The sequence below is a fragment of the Pieris brassicae genome, chromosome 11 (assembly GCF_905147105.1).
Source record: "Pieris brassicae chromosome 11, ilPieBrab1.1, whole genome shotgun sequence".
Taxonomy (NCBI): Eukaryota; Metazoa; Arthropoda; class Insecta; order Lepidoptera; family Pieridae; genus Pieris; species Pieris brassicae.
The window spans coordinates 8,699,148-8,726,894 of record NC_059675.1 but is presented as its reverse complement, the minus strand read 5'-3'; the positions used below and the strand labels follow the sequence as shown (position 1 = coordinate 8,726,894).

Sequence of the window (27,747 nt, the reverse complement as noted above, 5' to 3'; positions counted from 1 at the left end):
TGTTGAAATATATAGGTGTACTATATTTTATGTTGCTCTTTTTGTCTCGGAATAGGAATCCAAATGTAAACGAGCACTATCGGTATTTGCTGATGAATACCTATGCAGAATGCATCAGTGCAGTTTACTTATATTAGCATATAGCACTCCGTCAGAGTATGATAAATCATAGAATCTACTACTTGAAAATATATATTATTTATTACACAATAGTAGGCCTGCTACTCAAAGTTCCAAGTATTGATCAATTCAAAATTCAAAAAAAAAAAATTCAAAATTCTTTATTTGTTCAGATATATGTACAATACAATTCAGATAGAGGCTTCCCTAGTAAGTCAGAGACCTGTGACAGGGAAGCTTCGCTCTTCTTTAAATCAACCAACACAATTGGTTTGAAAAAAAAAGAAAAATAAATAAATAAAAATAAACAAATATATGAATATATTATGATGACTATGTAATGTGTTTGTGAAAGACGAAACAAATGTGTGCGCGTGTTGCATGAAAAGATGGATTAAGGAAAAAATTATATTAGATGATTTAACAATGCTTCTGTTTTGTTGTAGTTAAGTGTACCGAACCAATGGTTTAAAGTTGTTTTACATCAATGAACACCCAATCACTCATTTTGCTACGGCATTTAATTACGCGTTTCGAAATAGTTAATTCTATAAATTAGTATGTTTCATAAGTCGTAGTATTGGAAGAGGTTTCTCTATTGACAATTGGAGTTAAGATTTAAATCAAATCAAGAATTAATTACAAATTGAAACCAATCCAGGCGCTTCCAGAAGATTTGTGTTAAAATTGTTAAACTTAATCGATGGCCGCGACTAGACTAGAATTGCATAAGTTCCTTTTCTCATCTTATCATAGTAATTTTTGACCCATATTTGCATTTCACTAATATCGTCGGCTCTTCTTCTGGAAGAAGAGCTACTGGACAAGAAGAGCTAACATTGGAATATAATGGAAGCCGTTAGAGGCCTATGTGTCACAGGACACTCTTATTACCAGAACTGGCACATCTGATGCATTAAATTAAGTTTGGTTACGTACGTAAAACAATGTTTATATATATTACACTGGGTGTCAGCAATAAAGGCTTAATAAAAATAATATCGTCGACTTCAAATCTTACATAGATTATTAAATGTAATTTCAGACTTAGAGATCTAATCCGTCCACCTCACGCACACCTCCATAGATAGGGTTGTGAATTATTCATCGCTTCCCTTAGAAGTCTCAAGCGTTGGATGCTGCTAGCATCCCTTGAGATTAATCAATGTATGAACACATTGTATAGGCGTATAGATAAGTGCAAGCAAATGTTAAGTAGTTTTATTTTTATGTTAAGCACGTTAATTTCCAAATATTAAATATGAACGTTTCTTTACGGTTATAGATTGGAATCAGCCGTTGAAGTGTTGTTGACAAATCTATATTTTATGCATATGAATAGTACTAAATAGTATGACATTATAAACATGTTTTCAATCTTTTAGAGCATGTTCCACGCATTTTAGATTTGTGAAATGAAAAAAAAACTGTGAGACATGGCAACTCACAGTTTATAAACATGTTAACCAAAATTGTATTATGTAAACTTTTAGCAGAAAACAAAGAAAAATTACTAAAAAGCTAAACTAATTACTAAAAAAACATTACAAATTAAACCCGTAATTATATGGCTAAATAGAATTACGCTAATCAAAAATGTGTATGCTATTATTGAATATATTTCAATACAGCCAAGTGAAAACTAACAAAGAGGTCATGTCTAGAAGCTGGAGCGGTCGATACAGCTCAGCTCTGCCCGGGAACGAACAATGCGAATTAGGTTATACTTCACGTACACTTTTTCGTAATATGAGAATTTGATTTAAGTCGAAGACTTCCATATTTTTTGGACTTGGTTTTGCATTTCATTTCACTGATTGAGATTTTTAGGAAATGTAAAAGTGAGTTTGTCACGTTCACACAACAATTAGAAGTTTAATATTTTAGCATGTATAATTTGTATGACAGTTTTGCGAAATGCGAAATATTGAAAGCTGCAGCCGTAGGTATAGTTGGTTGACGATACCTGTAATGTGTAGATACTGATGTGAAAAGTATAATAGGAATGCATCAAAATGTGTAAGATTGGGGAATTATAAGTTTCGTGCAATAAAGCAATCGTAAAAGATTTTATAGAATATATAATATCTCAACTATCTTTTAATGATAAAACACATCGCGATAATTATTTGATCTTGTTAAGCAACTTATGGTGAAAGAATACTTGACGAAAATGCCATTCTACGTGTTCTCTCAGAACAATACAAGTCCCACATCCTACAATTACATCATAATCATATTGCAGGATTTACCTGATTACTTAAGAAGCTACATATCCACATGGTGAGTAAATTTTAAAGGTGGAAAATAACCATCATTTATTAACATATCTAATGAGATAACGTTTTTATGACGTCAGCATCCAAACATCGTTTCGTGTTACTATGAAGCACAATTTTATCTTAAAAGATAGCATTTAAGATAATATATAAAGCAATCTTCCAAAAGGGTATGGGACAGACACATGTCTGCGTCTGCTTTGATGATTTTTCTTTAAATCCCAAAAGCTCGATACGTTATAAAATGTTTTCCTGACTTTCCTTTCATTCACCAACTTTCAATAACTGCGTACAGAAAGAAAAATACATCGTTGTACAATCAGCGTTCGAACACATGACCAACCTTATTACCAATAAATACTAAATGAATTAAAAAAGCTAAGTTGTCTATAGCATTAGTATATAATTATATATACTATATTAAAAAGATGCTGAAGATGATATTACTAGTTTTGAATCATAAAATTTTATATCTAGTGGATTCTGCTCTTTTTCGACTTTTATAGCGTAGCGTATAGGAAATAGCTGTTAGTGTTAGTGAAGAATCGCTGTTATTTACGGAGTCATAAAACTTTTTGGTTGCCCCTGAGCTGGGTCTCGTTGTATTTTTTATTAATAGGTATATATCATTGTCAGGAAAATTTAAATTGCTATTTGTAACTTTGATGTTTATCAATTTCTAATCATTTTCTCATTTGCGATAATTCGCATCTTTCATGTTGGCAATTAATTAAGAAATGTAGATTGCGTGATGCGAACTGCTTCGATCCTGTTTTTTCTCATAGTAATATAAATTATAAGTTAGTAAAAACAATCAAAGAATGGCGGAGTTATAGCGTCTATATGATTAGACACCGACCATACCAGCAATTTAGATTATTTGTTTTCCCAGGCTACGCTGTATAATATATATTTTACTGAAATCACAAAAAATAAATCGTTTTATTTCTATTACAATTTAAATTTTATACAAAGAAGTTACGATGACACCTAAAGCCAATTAAATACTACGATTATTTGTACTGTAAGTTGGTTATCTATGTGGATTTAAAACGTAAACCTCATAGCTTAGAAATAATATTTAAAAGATTGAATAACATTGATAAAAATATCTTATACAATGAAGTTTTATTCACGCCGTATCTCGTTGTTCGACCATCATCTCACCTGATAATATAAAATCGCTTAGTTTTTTAAATCTATGAATAATATTCTGCCGCTATCTGGAAAATCTTTTTCCATTTTAAATATTCTCAGAAATTGATTATGTCGGTTTTATAGAATATATATGCTATAATTTAATTTCGAGGTATAGTCAAATTATGATGTCAATTAATATAAATATATTTAATTTAATTAAAACATCGAGTAAGCAAGAAGTATTGAAGTGTTTAACGAGGTTTAGATTTCTAATTAGATAGTACTTCAAATTACTGAACCAAATTATTTATTAAATACACAAAAGTGTATGAGAGATGAAAGTTGATGTAATTTTATAATTTTTTTCACTGATTAGTTGGTAGACCGTTTTGCGATATTTCTAACTTACGCGTTATTCTGATATCAATAATATGTTCTTATTGTAAAATGAATAATAAAATCGAGTGTTATAAATTGAATTAATTGCTGTTCTATAGAAGATGGAAAAAAAACCTGTTAACTGATTATATGTATATACTAAATTTAAGCATTGTTTTTTATGGGTAATTCAATCCGACGAATTCCAAAAAATGCTTATCTTAAAATCTCTAGATATCTAGCTTGTATTAAACTGGTTTTACGTTATTTATCGGTATTTATAACATAAAACAAGTCAGGTTAACGTAATTTTAAGGTTTTTGATAAAAATCAAATGACATTTGAATTATTCTTGCTTCACGATGTTTATTACCAAACACGATGTTATTATTCACGATGTTAATTAACAAATTATTTTTAAATTGATTACGAAAAAAATTACAGTATTAAATTAAATTCTTAATTATTTTTTGTTTAATCCAAAAAAGTTCTGGCTTTTTATTTGTACCCTTTATAATTTTATTATCTATAGAATTGTGAATTATTAAAATTCAAGCATGCCAATGTATAACTTTTTTCCTCTCAAATTAACACAGGTAAAGGTAAAGGTCACAGTTTTTCTATTCAGTATTCGAAAAAATAACCGGTGATCTCGCTGTCGTCACTAAAGTAATTCGATTATGTACTCTGACTCTGCCCACGAATTTTACTCTTTTTTAAAAGTGGTTTATTTTCGTCAACAAATCTTTAATATGTTCGGACTAAATAATAAAGTCAACATTTTATAATATTGCCCATAAAAAAAGGTTTTTAGTTTACCTTATCTACTTGTATTACCTGTTATAGAATCTATTCTTACGAAACCATAAACGCAAATAACTACTACGCAGTCTAACACATTACGCCGCCAATAAAGACATTGACACTAATTTGTCAATGGTGTTGTTTACAAACTAGAAGAGTGAAAGGATGTTATTTATAAATAATTAATTTGGGTCGAACGGAAATTTTTTAACGACAAACGGCAAATTTTAATTAAAAATTTTCCATAAACAACACTACTAAGGTCATTATATTGCCATAAAATGTAGGATACATGTAAACATCAGACGGATACATTGATAAAATTCAAGAATTATAAACCTTACATAAATATTAATTTCTATACTTCTAATTGGTTTGTGACGAGTATGTTATATTATTAAAAATAATAATGTATGTTTTAATTTAGTGTTCATAAAAGATTCATTAATCTTTAAAGAAAAACAGTTTCTTAATGAGATACAAGATATTGATAAGTAGACTTTTCAATTGACGTAGGTAATGTTTTGAACTAAAATTATACTAATTTTATTTGATACCGGTATAGTTATTTTTAAAGATCATCTTTTGCGGCTTTCATTTTTAATTGACAAACGTGGTATCGATGCCTTCAGAGTTCGTACGTTTCTTGTGCTGAATAGCGAGTGATTTATATGCATTGCCCGTTATAAAACCAAAAATGGACATAATACCTAATTATGGCCTATTACGTCTCTTTATTAGTTAGTCTGATAATTGGGCTATATTGATATTGAGATATATGTAAGGGTAAACAAACACTCCGAATCCTATTGAACCTCGATCACAATACTCGAGAGTTTTTTTTCTAAAATTAGATTGAAAAACTGATTTTCTATTATACCTGAATGAAATAAATTTATGATCTTATTCAACAGATGAAAACATGTGCGTAATTGTAATAGCCCAAAACATACATTAATTAAATGTATTTATTTGACAGTCTAGAGCCTTGGCAAATAATTAAAAATATCACGATCGCAAAAATGTTATTTCAGGTTAATAAAATATGTTTATCTAAATTCTTGCTTACGTTAAATAATAATTGCGATCTGAGTTCTAGAAGGAATTATATAGAGTTAAATCCGTACCCGGGCGCGAATATTAAGGGTTAATGGTTTATTACTTATAAAAGTATTTAACAACTTAATTTAATAAACTTAATAATTCAGATAATCGCCCAAAACAGTTATGGAAAAATATTAAATAAATGAAACTCTTTATTAGAATCTGGGTGTCAACTGGCTTTAATCGTTTAAAACATGATTTTATAAACTAACATAAAATAAGGGTAGTGGGGTTGAGACGCTGGATTAACAAAAAACTAACTTTTATATATATATATATCTAACTTAGCTAATAAAAGGTTGCATAAGTCATGTAGAATCAAACAAAACATAATGAGAAACTATTAAATCTTATGTCTACGCCCACAGAGTCTGTATATAAACTTAATAATTATTTCACAAATCTCGGCCGACTACTGGCTCAGGAAACTCAACCAAGTCCGTTACGCTCGTCCATATTAGCACTAGCTTGCACTCGTTTATTCTTTTTTCAGAGGTTATCTTATAATTAAAAACCGTAACTCAGACATGGTGATTACATTGCAAGAGAGACAGAAAAAATAACGTGTGGTGTATGCACCAACACAATCACTCACGCGTGTAATGATGGTTGTAATAAGAAATTGTTGTTATCAGTTTTAAAAAAATCAAAATTTTAATTTAAAACTAAATGTCTTATGAAATTTATTACTAAGAACTGGGAACCCTGATGTATTTTTTACCAAAAAGGGTTGCCACATCTTACATATCGTAATGTATATGTACTTATAATGAATCAAAATATTTTCATTTATGTCTTTAATAAATAAATAGCTATAACGCATAAAATATAAGTCAATGCACATTCGAAACCTTTAAACAGAGATTTGCGGACCATCATATAGGTACTTTTATTAGAAATGTCTTTTAAATTTCACTGTATTACGTATATCAGTCTTCAACATAATTTTAATAATGATTCTGAGTACGAATGATAGTCTTAAACTTAAAAATAGCCAAGAAGATAGAAAGTTTTGCTTAATGGATTATTATCGGCCGTATTTACTTAACAAGAAATTCTTATTATTATTTAATGATAATATTGACTTGTACTTACGAAAGTATGAATTGAATTCAAACTTCACTGACTATTTTCTTTAAAAATATGTATTCTAAGGGCCAAAGTAATATACATGGTATACAACATATACATAAGGCGATAAACGATGGGATGTAGCTATTATAGTAGTCCTTCAGCGCACCTTAAACAAAATTTAATAAATTATATGTAACTACATTTTTGAAATTTTTTTCATATTTTATAATACCTTTTGCTTTTAGACTAATAGACTAGAGACTTTTGACTAACTAGAAAACCACAATCGGATCTGACTGTTTCATATTACTTTTTTGTTATACAGCATAGTTGCCAAGTTTTTTCTTTTAAGCGGCTATTACAGCAATTTATCACAGTGCCAGCTTGAGTTTCTTCTGAGACGAGACGCTACGAATAATTGATCTGTTTATTTATATAAAAAATGATCGCGCGGCAAAATTGTTAAAGTTATATTTTGTATTATTTTTGTTACCTCGCAAGACTCCATACTTTTAACAGAAACGTTATCAGCGAAAAAGTTGGTTTGTGGCTTTATCGCTTAGACTAGAACTTTCGTGGCGCTTTTGAGATACATTAGAAAAATATAACAAACATATAATTAGTTTTTATATTTTGCCCCGAAATGTTATTGGCCTAATATAAGCGAGCAAATATCAACGTTGTGGTCGTGCTACCCGGACCAATGAATACGTTCAGGAAAACAGACGAAAGTCTCATAAAGGGTAGGTATGTAAAACTAATACACATACAATTAACATAAACATATGAACATACCTATAAATGGTGATAAAAGTAGGTTAATAGCACCACCTGTGAGCATAAACAATGCGTAGGCTCCAGGAAACTCCTGTCTTGAGACATGGTTCGAAATTACAAGAGGGCTGGAAACGTGCAGAAATGCTCTTAATACTCCAAGAATGCCAGTAATAATTGCGACCCATATGAATTGTGTAACTTGCAATACAACTAAAATTTAAATTTTATGTAGCATATCATCTTTAGTTCAAAAATCTAATTCTAATTAACATAAAATCAGAAGCAGGGTGTCAAAGAGTATAGATACACTAAAGACTTAAATATTTTCCTCTAAAATTGCTACCAATATAAAATATTATTTCGCTTTTCAGTATGAGATAATAACAAACTAATAGTTATAGAAACCATTTGGATATTTACCAATTCTAACAACGAAAGTGAACACTGTCGCCACGTAGTACAAGTTTCTTGTGTTGACTGGGTATAGACCACTAAAAAGGGCTAATGCAAATCTTGCCAAGACGTCAGCACCTGCTCCTATTGAAATGCATGTTGCTACATCGGTCTGAAAATTTATGTTTTTACATCAACCCTTAATCATCATCGGTTTTTTTAAAACTGTTAGAGCATCTGTTGTTTCGGAGACATAATATATATTTCGAACTTGAGCAGGAGAATTGTAACAATGTTGCCATAGAACAACTAAATAATGATAATAGATGCACCTACTAACCTTATCAAAACCATATTGAAACAAGAGCATCGGTTGAAATATAAAGAAAGTCAGATCGGAAAAGTTAACGAAACTTTGTCCCAAACAAATGTTACAGTAAACGAGGTCCTTTAAAACTTTGACGTTTAAGACATTTAATATCTCACAGCTGAAAAGATTAATAAATAAAATTAAAATGTAAATAGCTTAAGTTCATGTTTTATGATTCACGAAGCTTGGAATAAAATATTAAATTTGAGTAAAATGTTTATAATACTGTTTGTTTCACGTTTGAATAAAGTGTTGTTGAGTGTACTACTAGTGATCACTACGTACATTACTTGGTTGAATTTATTAATCGTCTCCAATGCGTCTTTATCTCTTTTTACCAATAAATCTTCGGTTTCAGCTTTGTTAGATATTTCTAAATCTCTGTCCTCTACAAAAAACATATTGTTAACGCATATTCAATATTATTTTGAATTCGTAATTCTTAAATAAATGGAATACTTGCTAGGTTTTTGTTCTTTGAGCTCTCTTTTTCGGTTACCATAGTTAGCATTCCAGGAATCATGTGTAATGATACTCCTGTTATTATCAGTAAAGTCCCTCGAAATCCATAATCATATGTTATTATCTTTAACAGCTGGGGATACCACATTATAATAACTCCCTGCAAAGCCTTTATCGAACTCATTACAGTTGTCCTTTTTGTAACAAAATAGTAGTTCAAAGTTGAATAACACACTGATACCATCATGCCAAATCCAATCCCTTGAAGTACACCAAAGGTTAATGATAGCTGCCTTGAATCTTTAATGAATATTGTCGAAGAAGCACCGAGTATGAATAACATGGCACCAATAAATCCTCCGTATCTCATTGGAAATTTCTTATAGAGTAAATTTAAAAGTAAACCTGGAACATAATAAAATCACTTACCAATACTAATAAAAATTCATAATTAATAATAATTATTCCTAAAATACTTACTTTAGATATTTGTAAAGTAATAGCATAAAAGGCAAGTATAGTAATATTAATTATATCATTGGTAAAATTACCTCCAATTGCAAGCATTATAGCAAACACTCCATGAGCAGTTGTTAAAGATTTAGCTGAAGAATTTGTTTCTTCAATAAAATCTTTGAAGATAAGACCGAATGAGTTAATGTGGCCTAGTCCAGCGATCTAAAAATTAAGGATAAATGTATAGCTCCCACGCCACAGGCATAAATAATGGTGCATGAATAATTTGTTATGTTTACGCATATATTATAGAATATAAAAATAAATTTGTGATGATAATAAGTTTATGCATTTATTACAAGAATCTTAACATTTCAAAGTTTATTTGATTATTTCTGATATGATATGAAATAATGTCTAAGTTGTAGAATTTATAGAATAATTAACAACAAATTGCTTGCTAGATTATTTTTTGTAAAAATGTATATGTGGAACAACTCTTAATTATAATAATAAACACTTACGAACGTAATGATAGTACCAAAACAAACAGCATAGCCCCACGTGTCTTTGTCAGACATATTTTTGTTTTCAACGCATGTATTTTTAGATTTCATCGTATTATGGAACGACTACGTTGGTATGGTTGCTTCCAGATAACTAAACCAAATGGCTGAGTAACATTATACTCGAGTATTGTGTTTACGATAAACGTTCTTTGTCCGTACGTGACGATGTTATCTATTCTTTTCGTGTCAGTCGTACATAACTAGCAATTACTCGTGGTTTTTGAGTAGGTGGACATGTATGTGATATTATTATTGCATTCTACGTTAAAGAGGGATCTGTGATATCATGTTCATGAATTTATTTTTCTAATAACACCTTCTTTCATAAAAAGATAAGTATAATAATAAGATAAGGATAAATATAAATATCCTCAAAGAAGAATAAAAATATTTCCACGAAAAAGTTAATTAGCTGCTTTCATTTAAATATCGTCCCTGTATCAAAAAAATGTTTCCAACTATGATTAATAATTTTTCAGGTGCTAAACAAACGAGCTTAACAAACTTTGACTTACTTTGTCTGCATTTAAATATAAAGAATAATTTAAAGGAAGAGAAATTCCTGAAGAAGAAAAACAACTTCTCAGAACTTGTTTAAATAAAAAAATAGACACACTTTAATAAAAGATTATGATTTAGAGACCTAGGAATATTAATTGTAAATGTGTACTTTGTTAGATACAAAGTATTTGATTTAAGTCGTTAAGTCGTTTCTCGGTACTCGGCAATTTTATGCTGAGCACCTGGTTTTAAAAAGCTGTAGGCCTCCTCCAGCTTATGCCATTTATCTTTATTTTTCGACACTTTCATAAATTTCTTACTCGCTTCAGCTATGATATCGTTTGACCAGCTTTTTTTTGGTTTACATGGCAGGGCCATTTCGTTACTTTATACGTCTGTTGTCTGAATATCGTGTTACTTGGCCTGCCCGAGACTATTTTACTCCAAGTGCATTTTTGTTTTCTGCCTTATCTAGTATCTTCTGACCTTATGCACTTTTATGAAATAAGTAGGCTTCTCTCCATCGATATTTGCCACGTTGCTAGTTTAGATTTCAGAGAGATAGATCATGCTCTTGAGCGTACGTTATGTCCACGTTTGACATCCATACGCCAAGGTGAAAAGAAAGCAGATCTCAGTTACTATTTTGTTTGAATGTATGGAGATTGAAACAATATTTTTTTTTATTACATTCATTGCAACCCATTGCTATGCGTCCAACAACCTTTTTATGTATATTTCTGTCTTGAAACTAAATTTGTTTCCCCAAATAACATTGACGACATATTGCAGTGGTTTTCCGTTGAGATGTATTTTGTGGATTTTGTATAAATGAAACATAGTTTATTAAAAATCTTTATTACATTTAATAATATATAGTATAAAACTTAAAAACAATTTAAAGCGTTTTGTCTTTCTATGCTAATATTGTACCGATAATACTCAGTGGACCGTGAGTATTATAAAATGATATGTATTTTGATGTATATGTACAATTAAAAATCACATTTATAATATTATAGTTCTTATCTACCAAACACTAGTATAGTTTATATAAATTACTGAATTATACATACTAAGTGGTATTAAAAGAATTTTTATTTAAAATGAATTATTCATATATTAAGTTCCATAGGTAAATGTAGCGTTTTTTAAGTCGTATTCTTGATTAAAATATTAGAACATCGCAAAAGTACATAACGTGAAAGTAAGATATTTTAATTTGGTTATCATATTAATAGCAAGTGTTCCGTTTTGTATATATATATATATATATATATATATATATATATTACGCGTACGTTGTTCAGTAGTGTATACACATATTATACGCGTCCATTGATTTTTGGCAATGTTGTACAAAAATAAACTCATTACATAATAGGAAATCTAAACATTATTTTAATCCTTTATGTATATTAAGTTTCCAATGTTTATTTCTAGTTATTTTGTTACGAGTGGCATAAATATAAATTATAAAAATAGACAATAAATTATAAAAGAGTAAACGAACAAAGGCAAACATGAGAGTTATGCGAGATAACAAATTGTAAATGCATTTTATATAAGATTCTACAAGTGGCGTAATATGTAATTTTCGGATTATTTACAATGTTTGCCAATTTTAAAAATTAACTGTTGGTTAATTTTAATATCTCAATAATAAAAATACAGCATCGTAATGACCATACAATCATTAATCGATGTTTAAATTTTATAAATTATCCTAATATTTATACCTTTTGTAAAAAATAGAATTCTTTTGGTTACCTTTAATTTATATTATTACACGGGATTTTAAGTACTTACATGTGATTTTTTATTCATTATGAAGAGCAATATTACGTTTTCTCACTTTTTAAAACATAATATTTATCAGGCGCATGCATTCTATAAGGATTATATTTACAGTTCGCCAGTAACTGATGTCATATTAATACAATAATTTGTCATCAATTAGCTAGGGAATTCAGTATTGAGACAATATAGTATATCAGCATATGATGAAGATCAATGAATCCTCTATTAAAAGCCAAACACGATCTTACAAGTGCATGGTCGAAATTAAAATAGTAATTTACATCTATAAATCGCAGCTTGTGTGTGGTACTGATAATTGAACTTATCATAATAATTGTACTACTAATGTTCCAGTAATGATTTAGAACCTAAATCTCCCAGTAGTAAACGTATCCCTCAATACGTAACATAACACGTAGGAACAACAAAAAGTTCTAGATAGAGTTCAGACGTACTACCGATTAGTCGCTTGTAATGTTTTTCTTCTCTTCAAAAACCGCATCACACCTTCAACAGTCCATGGCACGACACAGCAAAAGTTGCATATCGCTAACATAATGAAGGCAACTCGATAGCTCCCGGTATAATCTCGGATAAAACCTAGAAAGGAAAAGTTAGGATATTCGATATTTGAAATACTGACTTGCGGTTGTGGTTTGAGAGTAGGCTCGATTAGTATAATTTATCAACTATTATTACAAGATAATAATCGAATGAGAAATTGTATCATTTAACGGTATGATGTTTAAATTCAAAATAGCTTTAGGTCTTAGTTTCATTATGAAACGAGTAATCTGTACGAGTTTGCGGTAAAAAGTATTTGTAGCACTAGTTTGTAGTATGTACAGCACTTTGTGGGCACTACTTTGTACATCTAGTTTAGTGAAATAAGTTGTCTAATGTTACATTTTAATATTTAGCGCGCTTACAACAAAGAGAGCCTAATTTAGTTACTGATAAACATGTGGTTAAAAATCAAAAAGATCTGAGTTCACTTTTTGAAATAAAGTTTTGAAGAATTTTTAAACTAATTAAAATTTGAAGCATGCGCGACGAAAGTATCGAAGTATTTTTCGTGTTTATGATTATCGGAGCTCATTTCAAAGTAGGATCCTTCAAATATTAAAAAAGAACTTCATGAAACGTTTCGAACTTTCGCAACGCTTTGAAAGTTTCCCTAAAATAATATTAGCTATTAAGTAGGTATTTTATCAACTTAGGGGGTTTGGCTACTGTCGATATCGTAAATTATATTATAGAGGCGAAAGTTTTTCTTTTGTTACGGTTTACAATAATACATTTAAGACTCACTTAACTACTTCCTAACCTTTGTACTCCATCATGACGTATAAATTAGGTTTCGTTCCTCACATGTAGCCAAGTGCCATGGGTTTTGCTGACCTCAAACATAAACCATTGTAATATAAGGCTTCCATATAATTTGAACCATTCGTGAATTTAAATTGTCTTGAATTACGTTCTTAAAATATTATATTGAAAAATCTAATAGGTTGCTTCCGTAAACACTAACCACAATTTTATGTCTAATGCTACTGTAAAAATATTTATCGTGAAGGCATCACTGATTTTAAAGTAATTTATAAACTGATACTAAATAATAGAAGTATTCGAGATAAAATTAGGTAACATTTTAAACAAACTATGCGTATTTTGTTTACAATATAATGCAGATTTATAGCTATTAGGACGCCGATTTTTAAGTTAACATGAAGGTAGTCAGTTGTTTTGCTGCGACAGACCTTTAAAACAAGCTTACCTTCCATCGACCCTCAGCCTTATCTAAGATGTTTTTCTCGTTACTTTGTAAGCAAACCGTCACGGCCAAGAAAGGAAATACTAATTTTATAACCTATACTCCGTTAATGGGTCTGCGTCATTTATTATAAAATATACTCTATGCTTCTATGAAAGTTATTTTTATTTCAGAAATGATATTTATGTTTTGCAATCAAAACGTTTAACGTTTAAGCTCTATGTCTGCACAAGGAAACTACTTCACTATATATCATGAACCATACCCGGGCTGTTCGACTGTTTCAGTTAAAGGGGCGCTGTAACTTTATTTTTCCGGGAATCGAACCTATCTCCGGTCCTTCATATTCAGAGTTCATCTGACCAACCAAATCAACCAAAAACATGCTGACTTAAACTAGAAACATACCAATCATTGGTCCGACGCTCAAGCTGATACCTCCAGCCAGTAACATGTATAGTCCATATGCCGGAGGATACCGCTCGATGGGGACGTGCTCTGCCATAACTATTGGTTGAGCTATGTGAACCAGTGACCGCAGTGCACCCAATATTCCAGTTAATATTAACAGCGGAGTATATGTTGTATAGTTGACTAGAACTAAGGGAACCAAATTAGAGAGGAAAGAATTAATAATTATAATATTGTTTTGTTGCTAGAATTAGAATAGAACTCAAAAAAATCACTTAAGACTAGAAAGCAACAGTTTGATATAAAGTAAATTTGAAGGTTTTTAACTTTTTGCAATGTTAGAAAACTAGATGTTGAATAACTTTTAGTTTAATTAAATTTATATATTTTTTTATTCCACGAATTGTTTAATGGTAACTTATAAGAACTTACCTAGCCTAAATAAAGCTGAGAATAAAGCACCAGAATAGAACATATATCGACTATTCATTCTAAAGAATTGTCCTGATACCCCGAGGAGCAACCTGGCCATCATATCAGTAGCACCTCCCACTGCAATAATATTTGCTATTTCTGTCTGTAGACAAGGAAATATTAAACGATGAGCATGAGATATGAATAGGTTCTGGGACATCAACAAAGTATATTCTAACAGCTTAATTGTCGACATTGTTGCATTATTCTGTGTATCACGCTGTGAAATTCTAGTTTTACAAAGCAAATAAATCAATAGTTGCTTTTAAATAAATAATCTTAGTTATTTGCTTTCGACAGAGTATGAGAATGTAATAATTATTATACGGTAAACAAATATCATCAATATTTTTTTATTTATATAATTGATAAGATGATGATGATAAATCATCTTTATATGAATATCATTTCTTTAGCGGATATAATCCCGAATTTATTACATTTACACAAATTGAAGTGTCAAAAGCTTTACAAAAGTCGTGGTCAGAGAGAGACAAATGTGAGATGATCTATTTAGGTTTAAAGAGCAAAGGGGACAAGACAACATGAAGAAAAAATGATATTTATTTTAATTTTTAAATGTACCATATACATTTTTTTCATTAACATTTATCCAATTAAAAGTACAATATTGCTTCAACATCCAATAACAGAGATTATAATCAACACAACTGTATTTTTAACTGTTTTCAATTCAAGATATCCTTGATATTATTGCATAAAAAGGTAAAATTTAATTTGTATTGAAATGTTTTTAATTATTTTATTCGAAAGCTATCGTTATTATTGAGTTATTGGTTTGAATAAGGTCAGGACAAGGAAAGCTATTGTATTTTACATAATTTGACGTCAGTGAATACAATGTCAGCACGATTTAACGTACAATACAGTACAATATTTTACAAAAAATATGACTGTTCAAAAGTTTTTACCGATAAATCTAAAGAAAACTGATAAGTCTTATCTTGTCATGAATAAACGACATATCCCATTAAAAGTTGACTAAAGATAAAAAGAGTAATAAAAATCTTGAAAATATTATGTCAAATTTGTGTCTTTTAAGTCTAGTTTTAACTATTTTGCATTACTAATTTTTGCGATAAAAAGCAATCGTCTATAGAAATGAAATATCTAGTTGTAACTGGCTCCTATGTTAATCACATACTGGTTATACATTCGTGGTCATTACTCATTGAAAAGTAAATGTTACGCAATATTTTGGAACCAATTGGACGTGTCTAGCTATATATATTATTATAAGTTATTATAATACATATATATAAGTAGTCATACGAAAACCAGACTTTTACGTTTTAATTTTCTTGAATAATTTTAGTTCTTTTTCAGTGTTTATTTAATTTAATCATAGTAAATGCTTACGATCATTTAGATTTTATTATCTTATATACATTCCCTCTAGAAATACGTGCAATCAAATTCTTAGGGAACATTACAACCAGAAATAAACCAATGTATGAACATCCCAATATGAAGTAGTTTCTGAAATATCTGTGGACAAACATACACAGACTTACGAAATTCTGCACAAGTGTTTGGAAGCATAAATCACATAGATACAATATCCTTGGCTTTGTGGTTTTTTTATAAAAACACGACCGGAAAAAGTATTTATTCACTTCATACAGACTACATAATTAAAAGCGAAGTTTTTTCTACTAGAAAGTTTGTTTTATGTTTATATGTCTGGTTTTAAAATAACCACATAGCTCTCCAAAATAATTGGCATAAAATGCAACAAAAACTATTTACAGTTTCAAAAGTTGATTGTACCGGATTATACCAGCTTCAAAACAAGAAACGTTCGTATGAACTTACGGTGTTGCACGTGCTTCGAGCTAAAAACTCTGTACGTTAAATTTATGATACTTCGATATTTAACTATATTTATTGTAAGAAAACACTTTTTAAACGGATTGAAGCTATGTATTATTATTATAAACTTATAATTATTTACATAATTTTAAATTTAAATTTTTCCGATGTTTCGCATAAATAAAGGAATATATATATTTTCTAAAAACTTCTACTTTAGACTGGTATTCATATTTATATCATCGATTTACTGAGAATTTATAAATTAATTTAAACATAAAACATCCAAGTATTGGTCTACTAAAAGATCATATAGCATACATAATATAACGGATAATTTTTGCTATTTTTAGTTTACGTACGATTGTATAACCATAAACCAGTTTCGGACACTTAAAAATCTTATAGGGCCTTGTGTATACCATTCACAAAATCCGATTATTGAATCAAAATAAAAGTGATACAAATATACGTATGAGTAAGTAAAAAATAAAGATAAGGAGAATAGAGCAGTGTTGGCCTAGGGGCTTCAGCGTGTGAGGCTAATCCCTGAAGTCGTAGGTTCGACCCCCAGCTGTGCACCAATGGATTTTCTTTCTATGTGCGCATTTAACATTAGGTCGAACGGTGAAGGTAAACATCATGAGGAAACCGACTTGCCTTAGACACAAAAAAGTCGACTTGCTTATTCAATTTACAAATGATCATGAAACGGATACAGATATATCTGAGGCCCAGACATATAAAAGCACCATTGATTTTATTTACGTATGAGTAAGTACCTATTTAATTAATACTTAACGGTCGATTAACGTGGAACATATTTCTATTATGGTTACAAAATATTATGAAACGTATTACATAATATTTTGCAACTCGCGGTTTGTTAATAACTTGTAAAAATGTTACCGAATTTAAATAGGTGGACGAAAAAAATTCTTATTCACCATCAAATACACAATATTATAAATTATTACTACTACTATAAATATGTATCAATATTAACATATAACAATTAATATGTGTAGGTGATATTTTTTTTATTAGCTTACCTTAGACAGACTGTTTTTATCCAAAAAAAGTGGTTCTAATGTAAAAAATGTTAAGTCAGCAAAGAATGCGAGTGCCATTCCAAATACAATGTTATCAAATATAAGATCTTTGAGAAGTGTCAGATCTAGAAATTCAGCAACTGTCTGCCTAAAACAAAAACGTTACAATGTAAATTCTCATATACAAGAAAACATTAATGAAGCGTGATGACCTTTCCAACGTAGCCTTTATAACCAATTTTATGAAATTAAATTCAAAAATTATTACTATGTTCTACAATTTAATGTTTATAGTCAATACTAGCGGCCAGTCCCTTCGTACGACTTCGTACGACATTTTTTTTAATACTTTAGGAAAATATATAGACTTTGTTACTCAAAGTCAAAGTAGCATTCTGATGGTTAAATAATTTTTCGATTCGGTCAAGTTTTCAAGTTCATTCTTGCCTCGTAAAATATATTATAATTATGTTACATACCTACTTTGACTTTCTTAACAAACAATATTTTTTTAAATATCTTAATACAATGACACCTTGTTAAATAATATGAATTACACGTTGAATTAATACTAAGCTGTAATAACTGCGATGCTTGGAAAGTGTATATGTTGTAAATTTTTATTTTTTATAAATTTCCTATCTGCGAGTGGTATGTTCCTTCGTATTTTCGTTTATCTTAAAATAAAACCATACAAACGATTAAAGTTTAAAATAGAATTGTAATTGTAAAATATTTACCATTTTCCCTCCTTGTTTTTAATAATAGGCATAGGTTCCACTAGATTACCAAAATTGCCTAGACTCGATACCGACGCAGCTTTATATAAGTTCTCTAAATATACATTGTCACTAGATTTAAATTTGGAATCAGTCTTGCAATCTGTAGGTATCAAAACAACTGGAATGCTTAATCTCCTTGAGTTGGTTAATTTTGGGATAAAAAGGAGACCCGATCCTTTGTCTTCTAAGTCTCGTTTTATGTATAAATTCTCAACTGATCTGCTATCTTCGCTCTCATTAACATTTTTTGTGAAGTCAAAGTCTTTGTCGTTTTCGATGGCAGGCGTTGGTGGAATCACTAAAAACCAAATTTAAATTTTAAATTTAGTCATTTATATAGTTAAAAAAATATAAAGCGAGATATATAATATGTTGCGCAATGTATTCAATTTAATGTAAGTTATGAAATTATGTTCTATTATCTATACATACCTATAGTTCTTATAGTTAGATATAGGTTTACTGATTATAATATTACATTATATGCTTAAAATAAAAGAAGTGAAATTTTTATTGATAATTGATAAAATAATTAAAATGAAATAATATGTTTTTATATTGTAAAACAGCGGCATGTCGTTAGATTCAAATCCTGATTTTTAGATTCCACGTTTATTGTATAATATTGATACTTACAAACAATTTGTTCACAAGACTTAGTCTGTTTAACCATATGCCATTGTACCGGTTGCATCACTAAAGCTCCTAAAATACTGTGCGCCGATATCGCGCATAATATGGCTAACGTGCCTCGAAATCCATATTCCGTTATAGTCATTTTCATAAATAGTGGATACAACATTGTTATAAATCCAATTGAAGCCTTGCAGAGACTTAAATACAGAACTTTTTTCCTTGTAAAGTAACTGTTAAAGCTAGTATATGCTACCGGTATGAGCAGGCCCATGCCAAGACCTTGAAGGAATCCATTTGTTATAATTAATTGAGTTGTGGAAACCACAAATATTGCTAGGAATGATGCTAAAGTGTATATAAATGCTCCAATCAGTCCAACTTGTCTTAATGATAATTTTTTAAGCGCTATATTAGCTGAAAACCCTGCAAAACAATGAAAGATAATAATTATAATACATTATAAAATAAATACAAAATTTAAATTAAAACTTTAAAAATTAATTAGTATTTATCCCGATGTACGTATTCCGGTAATTGTCAAGATTTTTATATAATCCGTCGTGTGAAAACAATTAAACTGTTTACCCATATAAAAACTGAATTATCACATCTCTATAAGACAATGAATGCATCGGAAAAAAATACAAATTTACAGTTTTTATTATAATGTTAAACATAACTATGACATCAACGCCTTAACAATAGAAAAACAATTGAATTGACCGAATTAAAATTCGTTAATTTATTTATATGAAGAATACAACTTTCATTAAGTTTATATTCATTCGTACTGAGATTAACATTGAAAATTTTGTAAAAAAATTATTGGTGTTTTTTCACACCTACATTGTCGAAGTTTTCATACGTGGTATACGTATAAAGGTCTGTCAATGTTTCTACATATTCTGAAGAGTCTATTGGCGAAATAACTTTTCAAATATTTCCAGAGGTTTTGGAGTAATGCAAGAAATCTTTCTTCTTTATAATATTATTGTAAAAATAAGAATATATAACCAAAAAAAATGATTTTTCATCATTATTTATTGATATTTCTATCGTTTGTGATTACTTATTTATTGATCAATATACTCGTGATTAATAAGTGTTTGTAATACGTTTTTTTTTTATGTAATAGCAGGCAAACGGGCAAGAGGCTCACCTGATGTGAAGCGATACCGCCGCCCATGGACACTCACATTGCCAGAAGGCTCGCAAGTGCGTTGCCGGCCTTTCAAGAGTTGGTACGCTCTTTTCTTGAAGGACCCTAAGTCGAATTGGTTCGGAAATACTTCACTGGGCAGCTGGTTCCACATAGTGGCACCACCACTAAAAACTGCACGCGGCAAAAACTGCCTTAGAAAACGCTCAGTTGTGGAACGACGGACGTCGAGGTGATACGGATGGTATTTTGTATTTTGCCTTGACGTCCGATAATGAAACTCAGCTGCGGGTATTAGACCGAACAACTCTTCTGAAGACTCCCCATGGTAAATGCGGTAGAAGATGCAGAGGGACCCAACATCTCTACGCAACGCCAAGGGATCAAGCCGCACGGAAAGTGATTGGTCGTTGACGATTCAAACCGCTCTTTCGTTGAATACGGTCTAATGGAAGGAGCTGGTACTGGGGAGCTCCCGCCCAGAGGTGAGAACAGTATTCCATGTGGGGCCGAATTTGCGCTTTATAGAGTTGCAAGCGGTGGCCCGAAGTGAATTACAGTCTCGCCTTGCTGAGCACACCAAGCTTTTTGGAGGCTAATTTAGCCTTCCCTTCCAAATGACCGCGAAACTGGACGTTATTTGATATGTCAACGCCCAATATTCCGATGTTAGCTGAGGCTTTAAGGAGAGTGCCTTCAAAGAGGGGAGTAGCGACAAAGGGAGTTTTTTTAGCGGAAAACGCGCATACTTGTGTCTTCTTGGGGTTAAATTGGACTAGATTTAGTCTACCCCAGTCCGAGACTCGACGTAAAAGAGTTTCGACTTCAGACACAAGTTTGTTCCGGCACTCATCAACAACAGCCCGAGAAATACCTGCCCGGCCCGTGTAAAAAGTATCCCCAGTGCTGTCGTCCGCATAGCAATGAAGGTTGCTAAGTTGCAACATATCATTAATATGCAGAATAAACAGGGTCGGGGATAGGACACAGCCTTGTGAGACACCAGCATTGACGGGTTTAAGGTCGGAGCATGCTCCGTCGATGACGACCTTAATGCTCCGATCAGCGAGAAAGCTGGAAATCCAGTTGCATAATTTCTCGGGGAGCCCATAGGCTGGAAGCTTCGAGAGCAGTGCTCTATGCCACACCCGATCGAAGGCTTTCGCTATGTCCAAACTTACCGTCAGCGCCTCCCCCTTGGACTCAATTGCCTCTGCCCACCTATGTGTAAGGTATACAAGGAGGTCACCAGCTGAGCGACCACGACGAAAGCCGTACTGATCGCTAATCAGCTGGCTGCCCTCTAGATACCTCAAGAGCTGGCCGTTAATAATGGTTTCCATTATTTTGGAGAACAAGGAGGTTATTGCGATTGGGCGATAGTTGGACGGATCAGAGCGATCGCCTTTTTTAGTATGTTTATTATGTATCAAAGCTGTCTTCCAGCACTTCGGAACAGTGTTGAGGGAGTACAGGTACCGGAAAAGGCGCGTTAGGACCGGAGCCAACTCAGGAGCACAAGTACGCAGCACAATTGGGGGGATGCCATCAGGCCCGCTCGACTTATGGATGTCCAGGGAAAATAAATGTTTACGGATAGCACGTTGCCGGAATGTAACTTCAGGCATCGTAGTATCACACCGCATCGGCGGCATCCGGAGTACTCAACGAAAAGCAAATGGGCCCCCAAGGGTAGGACGCAAAAAAAGACCGCATCCCGTCCCAATCCGCCGACTTATAGTGCCACACACGGCGACAACCCGCAAAGCTAGGCCGTAAAGGGCGCGTGAGCGGCACAATGCTCCGTACCACGCAATGATCTGATGAACCCAATGGCGGATCAACAGAGACTTGGTAGGTCTCCGGATGTGAAGTCAGCAGAAGGTCCAACAAAGAAGGTTTATGACCATCCACATCTGGTATTCGCGTAATCGCAGGGACCATTTGCGTCAAGTCGTAGGCTAAAGCAAAGTCGTGAAAGGATCTTCCCGCGTGATCGGTGGTTTCGCCAAGTATCACGATTTCAGTGGTAGGAATCCTTTCGAGCAGGGAATCTGTAGCCATTTGGATGTGCTCAATGAGTCGGTCAGTTTCGGTATTTCCGCTATGGGACCTATACAGGCATGCGTAGAATCGCGGATGGTCATCGCAGTCTACGCGCAGCCAGAGGTTAGATAGGTCCCTACCTTCAAGCGTCCCGAGGCGACGAGAACAAATATCCTCTCGGACGTACGCGCAAACTCCAGCCCGCGGCACAAATGAATGTTCCAATTTGTACCCCGGGTAGGAGAGGTAAGAAGTATCAGCCGGGGAGGAAATCTGAGTCTCGGTAAGAAAGAGCAAGGCCGGCTTCGCAGTCTCTAAATGATAGTGGACAGCGTGGATGTTGGAGTTGAGCCCCCTAATATTTGTGAAGTCCACGGTGAGTGTGGATGGGGGTGCCTTTGTTGGATTGCTCCGTTTGCCCCGAGACCGATAATAATTTTTTTTTTAAAGAGTGCAGAATTGCCCCCCCCCCCTCAGAATACGAAGGGCAGCCTGTGCGCCCACCACCGGGTGCTGAGTGTCCCGGTGGTGGACGCCCAGAGGGGGATTCTCCACCGCAAGCGCGTGTGGTACCCCCCTGGGGTAGATTCTGTTTCTTCTGCACCTTCATATTTCTTGTAGAGGGGGGGGGATGGGCTCCGGGAATCTTTCTCACCGCACGAAACGCGAGTATAAGAAGGCGAACCTTTTGTATCACGGTACGCCGGTTTTCTGAAAGACAGTGGTACTGCCCCGGTCGTGCCTGCCCGTTTGGCTGAAGCCAGGAGGCAACAGCATGGCACTCCCACTAGGAAGGGATTGACTGATTGCGCTGGTGAAATAACCTCTGTCACAGGTTATTTCACCAGTGGGCGATGGGGTCGTCAGGTCCCGACGCCAAAATGAATGTATGAATCATTAAACCCCTTCATGAAATTAATTATAATTACACCGTTTTACTTTACTTTGAACACGTAACACCTATTGTTAAACCCCTTCTATTTCTTTGTATTTATTTCCAATGAAACAAATATCACTGTATTATATATATAATATTACAAATAACAAGTTGCCACTATAGATGGCGTTAATATATGACATCAACATTTAAAGACAAACGTAATTCGTCAATGGTGTGGCAGTCTGTAATCTCAGTCTTTCAAAAATTTAAAAGCACTCATATTATGTGTTATATAATAAACTGTATTTATACACATTAAAGAAATGTTATATTAACATAATTATTTAAATAACGTGCTTACCAGCTATAGCGAGTGTAACTTGAAACACTCCATATACCACAGTGACAGCTCCGGTTCCAACGCCTAAGTCGTCTAAAAAATCATTGTATATGAACCCGAACACTGGCTGATGAGCTGTACCAGCTATCTGAAACAAAATATCATAAAACATTTTTAAATTGCTTGCTTAATCGTCTTTTGTATAACCAAGTACAACACTTTTAAAATAAACTAAATAATTGTGCATTAATATTAGGATCTTCTAACATAGGCGTTTATTAGAGGAAGTCGGGTGGGTTGTGCCAGGATTTTGGATCAAATATTACAAATTCCAGTGCAATGGAGACCAAAGAAAATTTACACAGAAATAACCTTGAAAAATATCTCCTGAATTAATTTTAACTAACGCGCAAAAACATGATCAATATCAGGTTTTCAAAAGGATTTAAACGTTTAATTATTTTAATTCTTGCAATTACTTCAATTAGCTCTAGTCATAAATACTCAACGCGAAATGAATAATTGATTATTCCAATTAAACACTTGATGTGGAACCTAATTTTCATGTGTAACAATTCAACTTGTTACGAATTATTTCATATTACCACACAAAGCCACACCGCAGCAGCTGCACTATTCTGAATACCGATTCTAAAGAACCATTTTTAAAATTTTAAAAGTAATTTTTTTAAACGTGTTGTAGCAAATTTGTGAATATACAATAGTTGTATTGTATTGTATAGTTCGAAAATTCGATATTAAAATCGGAATGCTTTAGATATTATGCGGTAATATTGCTATTTGTAAAAATACTGGGATGATTAAAATTAAACCCAACAAATGAAATATACATTAAAAAAACTTCAAACAATACGCAATTTATAATTTACAAGATAATAAAAAATCTTTATGGAAATATATTTCTAATGATATCACCTAACCACGTATAACGTTTATTTGATTCTGCATACATGGTTATTATTTATTTATCATGTTAATGATACATTTTTCTTACCATCCGATTTTATTAAAAACATTGTTTATTATGGGATATAAGATACAGGTATCACTTATTAAATTTGAATCGGTAGACAGAAGGCCGAGAGAAAAAGACGGCGTAAAAATCTCTCATTACAAGAGTTAGAATAGCGAATTCATCATACAAAATGACTATGGCAAACAACACTTATTTTAAAACAAATATCGCACATTAATTAGAAGCAGCCTGTTTAGCTCTAATCCCAGGCCCTTTTATCAATTAGAATATATATTCAGGTCAGTTCAATCTGTAAAATCATTGATTGGGAGTGTCGTTCAAAATTAATATCGAACGATACACGCAGTGAATTACATTATATACATATACAAAGTTATAACAGTCCAATAATTTACATCTCAATCGCTATCTAGATTACTAGATGCATTTTATTTATTGATAATTAACATGAAAATCTTAAATTTTGATAATATTATTCTAAACCTTCCATCTTTCTATTTGGAGCGATACTTGCTTGGGCAAAGTTTATTACCCGAGATAAAGGAATAATGTTAGGATAAATTTAAAGATCATCTCATCAAGAATTAAAACTTAAAACAAAATGAATCAATAGATTTAATATAAATGTTGAATCTAAAACAAAATTTTGTTCAACAATAACTTTTAAAAATATTTTACAATATAAAAATAATATTATAGAATATCATTGATAACTCATAGAAATATTACAATCCGTGATCTCTTATATAGTTTTGTTAGATGTTTTAGTTTCTTTGTACCATAAAATATCGATGTTTTTATTTCCTTACTTAGAAATAAGTTTATACTCGCGTTTATATCCACATAATCCAATACAATATAATTATAATGATTAAGCAAATACTTTTTTTTTAATTAAAGTAATAATCTAAAACAAGAATTAGAGAAACAAGATTTTACCACCTGCCTACCATTATAAGATACATTCTAATATATTTTATCAATAAAGCAAAGTAGTCATATATTAAAATCGTGTAGAAAGGTCGTTTCTTATAACGTATTTTCGCACTGTTATATAATCAAAATTCATTGATATCAACATTTTTTTTTCATTACTAGGCCGGCTATGAACTTCGATTAACTTAATTTTGTTCTAATAACACGTAAGCTAGTTCCGTAATAATTCAATGTGATAAGTGTAGGTTTTATGCTCTAAATTGTGTACATGTTCATGTTAGTTTAGCAAATCTTCTTCCAAGTGAAAAAAATTAACTTAACAAGTAAAACAATTTAGACCAATTTAAACAAATTATTACAACTCAAGCATATTTAAAAACAATGTCGTTTTAACGCTGAGTTATATATAATTATAGGCCTACTGTATCATATTTCGTGCATTATGTATAAACAATAAATTTTCCTATATTGTAATTATTTTAGTATACCTAAACAAATACAACATTTTTTTATATTTAAATTTCTTAACTTTTGCATGTTTAAATTAATGTATATAGGAAAGGAATATTATTTATAAATAAGTAAATGCCATGCAATGTTTTATATATACTCCTAGTGGCGAAAGAAAAAGAAATTATTGATTACTTACGTGAACACATTTAATTATAAAAATGTTAAATTAAATTATTAAAAATATATGTGTTTTTTACACAAAATAGTACTTACAAATATAACAGAAAGCCCAATACAAATTGCATAGCCCCAGCCGCCTTCTGGTGGCACCAAATCATATTTCTTCTCACTATCACAACTTTCTGACCTCCTGGCTTCACACATGTTAACAATTCAATACTCACAGCCCTACTAATTAACCACAAAATATACTAACTTGTCTTTTTATAACAAGCCTGTGGAGGTCTTAAAACCTCTATAATTACAATGTACATAAACAAATTGCTTAAGGCTTAAATGATTACATTTATATCGTAAACAGAATCTACGGATTTTCCAAACTTAAATCAACAAACATGCAGTGGTTTGATTAAATCGCGATGCGTCGATAGTTGATTTCTCACGACAACCTTACGATTGAATGGCCATTAAAAATCTGTCACTCGGTGGTCGAAATTTTATGTTTTGTCTCGAGTGGGGTGTTTCCGCCGAGATGAATGTTGCGGTTTTTGATGATCTACTTAGCGTTTTGTGAATGGACATTGTTCACTTTCAGTTACGCGATTGAAGGGGACGGTACCTTGATCGAAGTCTCCGATTTACATGCGAGCACGTAACGAAGTACAGTATAGACAGTAACGGACACGTATTAAAATATAGCCACTCGCGAAATGCGCCTAAGCGTACATTTTCTTGTTTTTCCTTGTTTCTCGGAGATCACGTATAATACAAACATGTGCAGTCACTTAGTTCGTTACACTGACCAATATTTTTACACTAATAAGTGCCGACTTGGATATTCGATTGTACGATACACTTCAGTAGATTTAGGAACATTGTGAAATACACGGTTTTCTTGCTTTAGCATGCAAACGCGTCTACTGTTGACTTTAGTAGTGTAAAATTAAATATACAGACACAGTTAATTATTATAGTTATTTTTTTTTTCATTTTTATTATCTCCAACGTAGGCATATGCGTTGTTTAGGGTCACCCATTGTTTTAAATTCGTTAATTTTAATTGCGTACTTAATTAGGTACTTTTAAATTAATAAGTAATTTATTATATAAACAAGTATAAGGTTCTTTTCATGGTCGGAAAATAAGGTTCAATATACCATTTGTCAACTCATATAAGAATCGTTATTGTGTGAGTCGTAATGTCCTAAAGTTATAATTTATGCTAAATAATGGGATTTTTTGATCAACCTCCGCTGTAAAATTATCTTAATAAATGATAGTTGTTTATGTAATTGGATTTATTTGTATTTGGTTAAAATTACGTCTAGTTCGTAGCTCATAATCAAAGTACTAGATTTATCATTATACTTTACTCGTCTTATTAATCTGTTATCTTGGTGGAAAACCCAGTCTACATTGAAGAAGAAAACATTACTTTAACATAATAAAACACCTAAACCTAATTTTATTAGTATAAAGATATTATATTTTATAGGTAAGATTTCAATATTGACGAAATCAAAACATACGAAGTACTTTAATCATGATGATCTATTATATATTATAT

General features: G+C 31.8%; 3 protein-coding genes across 7 annotated transcripts in view; 1 reads left to right on the top strand and 2 right to left on the bottom strand.

The window, feature by feature from the left end:
* The window catches only part of LOC123716729 (solute carrier family 12 member 4), a 165,126-nt gene that overhangs the window by 35,782 nt on the left and 101,597 nt on the right, over positions 1 to 27,747 (top strand). The gene's annotated exons all lie outside the window — the stretch shown is intronic.
* LOC123716733 (monocarboxylate transporter 7-like) lies at positions 5,987 to 10,017 on the bottom strand. 2 transcript variants are annotated; one of them, XM_045672613.1, is made up of 8 exons: positions 9,882 to 10,017; positions 9,453 to 9,579; positions 8,899 to 9,306; positions 8,725 to 8,827; positions 8,410 to 8,557; positions 8,097 to 8,241; positions 7,695 to 7,886; positions 5,987 to 7,065 (listed from the first exon to the last, which is right to left on the bottom strand). In XM_045672613.1, exons 1-8 carry the CDS (start codon positions 9,972 to 9,974, stop codon positions 6,938 to 6,940), a joined length of 1,344 nt encoding a protein of 447 aa, XP_045528569.1. In that variant the 5' UTR covers positions 9,975 to 10,017; the 3' UTR covers positions 5,987 to 6,937. The 2 variants fall into 2 exon arrangements, with proteins under 2 accessions (XP_045528569.1, XP_045528570.1); XM_045672614.1 differs by lacking the exon at positions 9,882 to 10,017 and having other exon boundaries at positions 9,382 to 9,453.
* On the bottom strand, positions 11,477 to 26,836 carry LOC123716731 (monocarboxylate transporter 9-like). Its single transcript, XM_045672611.1, has 8 exons — positions 26,274 to 26,836; positions 23,636 to 23,762; positions 19,190 to 19,612; positions 18,512 to 18,851; positions 17,772 to 17,919; positions 14,845 to 14,989; positions 14,410 to 14,601; positions 11,477 to 12,827 (listed from the first exon to the last, which is right to left on the bottom strand). Exons 1-8 carry the CDS (start codon positions 26,382 to 26,384, stop codon positions 12,682 to 12,684), a joined length of 1,632 nt encoding a protein of 543 aa, XP_045528567.1. The 5' UTR covers positions 26,385 to 26,836; the 3' UTR covers positions 11,477 to 12,681.